Source organism: Peromyscus leucopus, chromosome 1 (genome assembly GCF_004664715.2).
Source record: "Peromyscus leucopus breed LL Stock chromosome 1, UCI_PerLeu_2.1, whole genome shotgun sequence".
Taxonomy (NCBI): Eukaryota; Metazoa; Chordata; class Mammalia; order Rodentia; family Cricetidae; genus Peromyscus; species Peromyscus leucopus.
This window is the reverse complement of record NC_051063.1, coordinates 14,677,074-14,687,419: the sequence shown is the minus strand read 5'-3', so window position 1 is coordinate 14,687,419 and position 10,346 is coordinate 14,677,074. Positions and strand designations below refer to the sequence as shown.

At 37.7% G+C, this 10,346-nt stretch overlaps 1 protein-coding gene across 1 annotated transcript in view; it reads left to right on the top strand.

Moving 5' to 3' along the window:
• Nucleotides 1-2,539: 2,539 nt before the first annotated feature.
• The window catches only part of Tmc1 (transmembrane channel like 1), a 120,977-nt gene continuing 113,170 nt past the window's right edge, over nt 2,540-10,346 (top strand). The window contains exons 1-2 of the mRNA XM_028895250.2: nt 2,540-2,618; nt 9,115-9,274. Coding sequence (XP_028751083.1) covers nt 2,540-2,618; nt 9,115-9,274 — 239 coding nt within the window. The remainder of the gene's footprint in view (nt 2,619-9,114; nt 9,275-10,346) is intronic.

The following is a 10,346-nucleotide window of genomic DNA, read 5'->3' as shown; positions in this document are numbered from 1 at the left end:
TGGTTCTCAACCTCCTAATGCTGCAACCCTTTAACATAGCTGCTTGTGTTGTGGTGCCCCAACAATAAAATTATTTTTGTTGCTATTTCATTAACTATAATTTTTCTACTGTTATGAATTGTAATGTAAACATCTGTGTTTTCCAATGGTCTTTGGGGAGTCTCAACCCACAGGTTGAAAACCACTGGGTTATATGGAAGCACAAGCCAAATGAGACTTTTCCTCTCCTAGTTGCTTTTGGTGTTTTGTCATAGCATTAGTAATCTAAACTAAGACAGTTGGCTGTGGGTTGATATTTGCTGTTGTCCTCAGCTGTTTCCATATTGTGTACTCTCATAAGACCCTGCTCCAAAGCAATCACACACCATCAAAATGTCTTCCTAGGAAATTCTTTGACTAAAGAAGCTTGGAGGCAGCAGTAATTGAAATAAAGAACATGATCTATTACAGACCATAGTCTTTTCAGACGTGTCTGCCTTCATTATTTCAAAGCCTCTGTAGTAACATACAAATTCGGCTAGCAACAGAAGGCATGTGTCCACCCTGAACAAAAGGACATTTATTTCTACAGCCCAAGGCTGATGTTGATAGATAACATTTTTGCATATTTTAAACTTTTTAGAGAGATAATATTTAAAAGCAAAAAAAAAATGCTTTCACAATAATCTGTTTTGTGAATGGAATTTACATCTCTGGCATGTAAGAAAAGAACCTTTTGTTTTTGAGACAGAGTCTCACTAGGTTGCCTTAGCTGGCCTGGAGTTTGTTATGTAGAGTAGGCTGGCTTCAGACTCATAGAGATCCCCATTTCTCTGCCTCCTGAATGCTGTGATTAAAGATCTTACCTTTGAAAGAGAAAATCAGAAACACAACCAAGAGCTTTTTGACCCACTCATTCTATCATTGTTGGCCATCATGGCACTTTTAGATTTATGCCACTCCACCTTAAATTATCTAGACTTTGGTTTTCTGTTTTTGAATTTTGAATTTAGCTTGTGTGTTTATAGGTGGTGTGCCTTTATATGCATGTGTGTTTATGCGTGTTCCCATGTGTGAATGCACACATGTGTACAAGCATGTGTAGACCTGGAGTTGACATTGGGTGTCTTCCTCAATTGCTCCTCAATACTTTTATGTATTGAGGCAGAGTTTCTCCCTGAAGCCTCGACTCAGGGATTCCTGTTAGTCTAGCTAGCCAGAGAGGCAGTCTGGCCAGGGCCTAGGAACCTGACTCTCTTGCTCTAGAGTGCTGGGATATCAGCAGGCTGCCACACAGGCCTGGCTTTTTCACGTGTTCTGGGGTCCAAACTCCAATCCTTACACTTCTGCAGCAAAGTGCTGGATCCACTGAGCCACTCTCCAGCCCCTCGCTCTTAGACAACTTATAGAGCTCTACCTCTGGCAAATAGTGATGCCTGCAGTTTTGAATTCAGCTTTGACATTAGGGATAATCCTAGGAAGATTCCACCAAATCCCACACTTTCCCCCTATTATTGTACTACTAAATTTTTTTTATAAGACCATTATATTCCTTTATAAAAATGAACCATGGTTGACATCAAAATGCTATGTGAGTTTGGGTATGGAATACACGGAAATCTTGGATGCTGAAGTCATAGGTTCCCACATTTCTATAAAGGATTACATGCTGGGACATTCAGGCTGCACTGATACAAGGCAGTAACTAAAATAGGGAAGACCCAACCTTGATCATGTTTACACTGGAATTTTCTTTTTCTTTTTGATACTTGGCAAACTAGGTTGGAATGAATTATTCTCCATTTTACAGTAGTAAATTTGGTTACAGTTGTGATTAGAAACAGGAGGCTGTTACACACGCAAGTGGCCTAGCTCTCTAGACAATGACACCTTGGTTTGAGACAGGGTCTCCTATATAGCCCAGACTGGCCTTGAACTCATTGTCTTCCTGATTCACTCTCCTGAGTACTGTGATTCTGAGTGTGTTTTTAGTTTTGTAATTGTGTGTCAGTTTGTGCCCAGAAAGGATATGAGGAAAAACCAAATGGTGAACAGTAGTAATCTGGGGAACGTGGCAGGAATGGAATTGGGTTACCAAGTACTAACTGCATACATCATGTATTTTATAATTCTTGAATTTCATAATGTCTTTAAAAGTCATGCATTTTGTAATATTTGGATTTTTATATTTATTATATAACCAGAAAAGCACTAGTTTCAAAAATAGAAATAGAAAAAAATGTTTTAAAAATATTTATTTTTTACCTTATGTGTATGAAGAAGGTTTTACATGTATGTAGGTTTGTGTACCACTTGTGTGTCTGGTGTCTTTGGAGGCCAGAAGAAGACATCAGGTCCCCTGGAACAGAAATTACTGTCGTAAGCTGCCATGTGAGTGATGGGAGTTGAATCTTGAGCCTTCTGTAAGAACAAAAAGTGCCCTTGACTGCTGAGCCATGTCTCCAGCCCTAGAATTTTTTTTTTTAACCTGCACAAAAACCTTTCGATAAAAATGGTTAAAGTATAGACTGTTACTGACAGTTCCCCGAGCGTTGAAGTAATGGCTGTTCATGTCTTCCTCTCTTCAACAGTGCAGATCCAAGTGGAGGAGAAAGAAGAGGACACCGAGGAAAGCTCAAGTAAGCAAGGGCAGGCTCCTCAGGAGGAGGTTTCTCCTGATGGAGGGCATGCACCTGCCGTAGTCCCCCGCACCACCACGGAAAACTCCAGGAGTGTGTGGCCATGCTTTCTGCTGGCCTCACTGACCAGTGCATAGAATCCTCACTCTAGGTTCTAGTCAGCTGGTGTGTGCACAGCCTGCATATACACATATGCATGTGTACCCATGAATGCACACACACATAGACACACACACAATTTACAAGTTGTTCCTTAGGAAGAAAGTTGTAATGTTATTTTTTTTTCTATTTCTGTTCTATTTTCTCTGGGAAAGCCTTGCTTGATGACAAAACAGATTGGCTTGCCATGAACTATATCTGTTTCACGCTGGGCTTGGTGACGCATGGGAGTTGCACTTTTTTTTTTTTTTTTGAACTCACAGAGATCCACAGAGTGCTGGGATTAAAGGCATGCACCACCACCGCCCAGCAGGAGGTCACACTTTGGAGGCAGAAGCAGGTGAAGCTCTGTGTGTTAAAGGCTAGACTGGACAATGTAGTGAATTGTAGGCCACTCTATATCAACACACACACACACACACACACACATACACACACACTCACACACACGCAGAGAGAGAGAAAGAGAGAGAGAGAGAGAGAAGAGAGAGAGAGAGAGAGAGAGAGAGAGAGAGAGAGAGAGAGAGAGAGAGAGAGAGAGAGAGAGAGAGAGAGTTTGGTCTGACCAGAAGATTCAACTAAAACGAATGAACATGTCTGTCTTGAGTACCGGGTTTCTAGATGGGTTGTGTGAACTGCTACATTGTTTTCACGTTGGCTAGGCTCAGCTCAAGAGCATGAATCAAGACCCTTTCCAGGTATCCTGGCCAGTCACTGGCAGGAACATTGGAAAAATCATTATATGAGCAAATGCTTTGAATTTTTTAAACCCAAAATGAAAGAGCAGCATCTCAGGAAGAGTTCATTTTGAGGGACACTGGGCTGACAGTTTAATATTCACACACAGTAAGCAGACCACCAAAGGTGCCCTGACTAAAAGTCCCTTCCCCTCTAATGAACAGCCTGGAGCTTCACACATCTTGATGTCATTGCTTGAATGAGAATCAAGTCTGTTTCAATCGTGTCATTTAATGGACAACCTTAAACATTCTCTGCTTGCAATTTGAATATTTAGAAATTGGATAATGTACTAAAGTTTGTCTTTTTTTAATTCTAAATTGCAGCTAGTAATTGTAATAATATAATCTACTACCCATTGTTAAACCATGTAAATTTAATAGAATAGATTTTTTTTATTAATATTTCAAGCAAATTTATTTCAGAACTTTCCCTATCCTCCATCCTCACACCAGGTCTATGGTACATATAAAATTAGAGAAAGTGTTTTATATATCCCAGTGTGGTGATATTTTATTTGTGCCTTAATAAATAAACAAGCCTTAGATCAGGGAAATAGGGAAAGCCACCAGCCAACCTTACCTCACCAACTCTGCAGATTCCAAATGTACATTACTCCTGTCTATCCACGCCTTTATTGCCTTGCTCTTCTGCCCTCTCATTGGCTCTTAGCCCAGCTACCTCACTTCCTCTTCCTACACAGCTCTGTCACTTTCTGTCTGTCTGTACAACCTCCAGGCCTTTATGGTTGGTACTGAGATTAAAGGAGTGTGTCACCACATTAGGCTCTGTTCCCTAGTGTGGCCTTGAACACACAGAGATCCTGCCTGCTAAGGGATTAAGGGCGTATGCTACCTGACTTCTTGTTTACTTAAAATGGCTGGCCCTTTCCCCTTGATCTCCAGGCAAGCTTTATTTATTAACACACAAATAAAATATCACCACATTTCAGCACAAATAAAATATTACCACATCCCAGCCTGGCCTTGACCTTTCTACGTAGCTGAGGATGACCTTGAACTTCTGATCCTGTTGCCTCTTCTTGAAGTGTTGGTATTACAGGCATGTTCCACTATGCCCTGCTGATGTGATGCTGGGGACCAAACCAGGACTTCCTGCTTCTGGGTGAGCATGCTCCCTGAGCTGCATCCCTAGCCCCAAACTCTTTGTTATCATATAATTTTACAAAATGACAGGTTTTATTGTGACATTTTATATATGCTCACAATGTACTTTGGTCATATTTACTCCCAAATTTTGATTTTTTTTCAGATTTTATTATTAATTTTGTTGATTATACAAAAAGGGTTTCACTATGATGTTTCTATACACATGTTCATCAGCTTCCCATCTACCTGCCTTTTATCAGGAGCCTTTTTCCTCAAATAGTTCCTACTTTCATTTTCACTTTCCTAACTTCTCTCTGGCCTGACTTCCATGCACTGACATTTGTTTATGGCTCAGAATGGGTCTTACTCTGGTGGGTATCCAATGTTTCCTGAATACATCTTCCTTAGGTAGATCGATTGTTCTGTATTTGCTAATTAGGTCAAACTGGTAAACTACATTTTCAGTATCTTTATTTACCTATTTTCATTGTTGTAAGAACATATAATAAGAGATTTATCCTGTCAATGTTCTTGTAAAGTGTACAACAGGGAACTGTGGTTGTTGGGTATCTACAAGGATTGGTTCCAGGATTCCAAAAAGACCCAAAGTCTGAAGATGCACAAGAGCCTTTTATAAAATGTCATGACTCGTCACCTGTGTACAGCCTTATGGTATTTTAAATAATCTCTAAATTTTTGTATTATATCTAGGATAGTGTAAACACTCTGGACATAGTACATTGTTAGGGGACATTGGTGAGAAAAAATATGTACATCCAGTAAAGACAATTTTCTAAATATTTTTAACTCTGGGTTGGTTGAGGTTATGGATATAAAATGTAAGAATATGAACAACAGGTGGTGATGGAGCATGCCTTTAAACACAACACTCAGGAGGCAGAGGCAAGTGGATCTCTGTGAGTTCAAGGCCAGCCAGCTTTTTAGAGGCAGTAAGTACATCTTGAGCACCTTCAGTTTATGTTATACATTCTGGACCATGCTCAGTTTAAGATTATAAATCGAGGTGGAAAAATAGTCAACACATTCTTGGGCATGATTAGCTCAAGTTCGTGGGCATATGACAAAAATATTTCCAGCCATGTGTAGCAAGCATTCTAAAGATGACTGACAGAAATACTTCTTGGTATACTAAAGTGCTTTTCTCCAAAATAGTTTTAGCTGAAACCATAAGAAAAGGAGATATTGAAGTAGTATTAATGTAGGGCTTTGCCCTTAAGGGCACCTTCCTTGCTTGGCTCCCAACTGTCCCAATAACTATTTTTTCTTTTATTGATTGTACTTTTGATGTCATGCACAATAAAGCATTACTAAAATCAATATGATAAAACTTTTCCAGAATTTATTTTTGGAATTTTAAAATTTTGTATCTTATATCCAAAGCTAATACATTCTGAATTGGTATTTGTTATAGTATAGAGTAGGGGTTTAAGTCTCTTTTTCATGGAGCTATCTATCTAGTTCTTCTAGTGTTTGTTGTTAACCTCATTTTGTATTCTTTGGAATGTTTTTGAGTGTCACTTGACTGTATATATTCATGTTTACCTTAGGGCTCTCTGTTCCCTTCTACTGGGGTATATATGTATGTACTCTTATGTCAATAACATTTCAGTTTTATTACTAAACATTTATATTTTGAAATTAAGTAGTATGACATGACTTTGCTATTTTTATACATTCTTTTCTAATTTCACACATATGTAATGTGTTTTGATAACATTCTCCCCATTGTCTTTGGATATCTTCTTCCATCTCTCAATGAAACCCTTGCTCTTCCAATCAGCCTCCATCCCTATTTTGATGTCATTTTTGTTTGTGATCTTCTACATACAATTGGAGTTCCCTGCATGTGCATCAGTTGGGGATTATTTAATTGACCAAGGGAAAATTAGTACTAGCTACATCACTGAGATGTATGAGTATCCTTCTTCCAATAGCAACTATCAATAGCTCCCTATCGAGGGCCTTACAGGCTCTCTCCCCAAGGCCTGATAGAATGTGCAGGTCCTGTGCAGATAGCACTGTTGCTGTGAGCTCATGGGTACAATAGTCACGTTATGTGTAGGAATACACTTCTCACAGCACTTCTTCCCATGTTCTGACTCTTACATTCTTTCTGTTCCTCTTGTCTGCAGTGTTCTATGATCCTTGAAGGGGCTAATATAGGTGTCCTATTTGTTTAAGGCTGAACACTTATTCTTAGAACTTTAACTACTTAAAGAATCTTGGCACTGCCTACTGCCTACTATAAAATAAAATAAACAAACAGGAAAAAAAAAGACTTTGCCCAAGATTAGAGCAGTTTAATCCATGGATACCAATGTTAATATATTTAGAAAGCAGTTGGGAAACATGTCTGTTTAGCAAGATAACAGCAGTAGGTTCCCACCCTTCAAGGACCTAAGACCTCCCAGCCATGGGCTTTTGATCAGGTGTATGGTACTAGGCCTGTGGAAATCCGTCCTGTGGAACAGATCTCAAATCCAATCAGGAAATGGTTACACCCATAAGAGTAATGACATTATTGTACCACTGGATACATCTTGCCTGACAAGTTTGTATTGTAGCTTGCAGGATTCCCAATTGTGTTATTTTTAATCATGAATGCTTTTCCTAATTTGGGCCTTTTGTGATTTCATATGAACTTTTAGAGAGTTTCTTTTCTATTGAAAAAAAAATATTGAGACTGTAATTGAGTTTTCATTGAGCATTACACTACTATGGACATTTTTATAACATAAATATTTCAAGACACAGATGTAATATATCTTTCCACTTCTTGTGTCATCTTTAACTTTCTTCATCAGCATTTTTTTAAAAAAATTTCTAGTGTATAAAAAGTATTGTACTTCCTCAGTAAAGTGTGTTCAAAGGTGCCTTGTCCTTTTTCAGGCTCTCCTAAATACAATTATCTTATTAATTTCCTTTTTAGATCCTTCATCCTTAGTGTAAAAAAGTACAACTGAATTTTAAATATTGACTTTGTAAATTCTGTGAATATTTTTACTAGATTCATTTATTTATCCTAACAAATGTTTGTAGAGTCTTGAGGTTTTCCACATGTAAGATTATGTCTTCTGTAAATTGATAGTTTACTTTTGTACAGTTGAGGTCCTTTTCCTTCTTACTTCCTTTTTTGCTGCCTATTGGTTCTAGTAAGGGATTTTCAATACTATGCTGCAAGAGTTTGCTTCTTTGGCTTACTCATGATGGTAGAGGGAAAGCTTTGATTTTTTTTCTTCACTGTTGACCATACTAGTCATGTTTACATAAGACCCTTACATTCTTATTTCGTAAAATGCTTCTACATGTTTTATGAAGTGCTTTTCCATACCTATTAATGTGATCTTTCTCCTTCATTCTGTCAAGGTAGCAATGTCACATTATTTGAATTTTTCATATTGAACCATCTTTATATCTTATTGATAAATCCTACTTAGTTATGGTGTACAGTCATTTCACTACGTTGTTACATTGAACTCATTAATGTTTCATTGTGAAATTTTGCATCTACATTCATCAGAAATAATTTTCTTTAGTCTCTCAGGTATGTCAGTAGTGTGGGTCTTGTGTAATGAGTTAATGTTCCTCCTCTTCAATTTCAAAGTGTGTCGTAAGCACTTGTATTAAAGAGTCCCACTAGAACCATCAGACAGCACTCTTACTTGAAGACTGTGGAACTTATCAGTGATCCGAGTAAATCCAGAAATTAGATATCTTTTTAAACAATGGAAAAATAAGAATTATTTGGAGTCAACAATGAAGATGAGTTAAGTGTGGTACCTGTAGTCCCAGGTACTTGGGAGACAAAAGCAGGACAATCAATTGAACCCAGTAGTTGGTGTCACCCTGGTCAAATTAAGCAGACTCCTAAAATGAATACTGAAATGCTAAAAAAAAAAAAAAAAAAAAAAAAAAAAAAAAAAAAAAAAAAAAAAAAACAAAAAACAAAACAAAACAAACAAACAAAAAAACAAGGTGGATAATTTGAACTAGGAAGACTCCAAAGATTTAATCAATTTCTCTAAAACTCTTTGGGTGTGTAGACATTTCCTGTGAGTCCTGGTCTGTCCTAGGAAAACTAGTAATAAATACACAATGCTTTATAATTCTACATTATATGTTACATGGTAGCCTTCAAACTTGAGCTTGATTTGAATGGTTTTAGAAATCATAATATATTACTAAACTCCAAGTCATTGATTTATCTTAATAAATAAAGACTGGAACTAGAAGAATTAATTACAATGGAGAAACCCATATTTGAATATTTGAATAAATGAACCACAGAGCAAATTAAGTTAGGTGTGTGTGTGTGTATATGTGTGTGTGTGCATATGTGTGTAAAATAATATTTCATATTACATTGTGGTGAACTGATTGTCGCACTCATTGGTATGTGGCAGAGTTATTAAAAAGCAAAACAGGCACATTATGATGCATCTTACTGATACATCAATTGCTGTGGTCAGGTGAAGAAGAAGATAAACTACCAAGAAGAGAGAGCTTGAGACCAAAGAGGAAACGGACCAGAGATGTTATCAGGGAGGACGACCCAGAACCTGAGCCAGAGGATGAAGAGACAAGGAAAGCAAGAGAAAAAGAAAGGCGGAGGAGGCTGAGGAGAGGAGCGTAAGTTATTCCTCCTGTATAGCTGGTGGCATTATTATGTAAAAACACACGAAAGAAAATGGCTCTATGTGGGACTCACTGGACTTTAAATCAGTCACTAAAATTACTTCAACTTAGACAGGCTTAATCTGATTCTGCCATTTTCCTCCACTTAAATATATTTAAATACCGAAATATAGTCTTTAAAATGAATGCACACTAAGAATGGACTATGCATAATTCTCCCGTGCAAGACTTAAAGTGTTACAGGTTGTTACAATATCATGGTTGTTTTAATATTTGAAAATTATAATATATAGAAAACTCCAGAAGAATGAGCTCTGGTCATTTTATCTTATGGAGAAGTAGTTGGCAAAATATGGCTAAATCTAGTACAAGAGCTACTTTTTACAGTTTTATAGGGTTATTAATAAAGAAAATGAGTACAAGACAGAGTTGTATGTAGTATGCAAAGGCTCAAATGTTAACTGCTAGGAATTTTATGGAACGAAAGTGTGCTGGCTTTTATTATAGAAGGTTGGGGATACACATGCACGCACACACACACACACACACACACACACACACAGGAACATGTATAATTTGCTTGTTCTTGTTTTGAAGACAGGGTCTCACTATGTAAGCCTTGGTTGGCCTGGAATTCACTATGTAAATGAGGATGGCCTCTGAAGTGCTAAGATTAAAGGTGTGAGCCACCACACTCAGCTCATGTTTATATTAAAAAAAAAAATCAGTATCTTTTGCTCCCAACTTTTACTTCTGACACTGTAGAGAGTAATGCGTGTAAGTGCTATTTTTAAAAGACTCAAGAAGATTATTTTTTGGATTACTAGAAATTTGCAGATGACAAGGGGGGAGGGCAAGTGTGCCTGCACACATCTAATTATGGAAGACCTAGGCTCTATGATTCAAGCAAAGAGCCAACCTGTTCTGTACTTGAAGGTCATGGGGCTTTGTGGACTACCACCAGGCAGTGAGATCTAGTACTCCTCTACTTACTGGGGAATGTTCTCGCCTCGTCCTCCCAAGATAATACTTTTCAGTATTCAATAACTCTACTATATTATCCCCA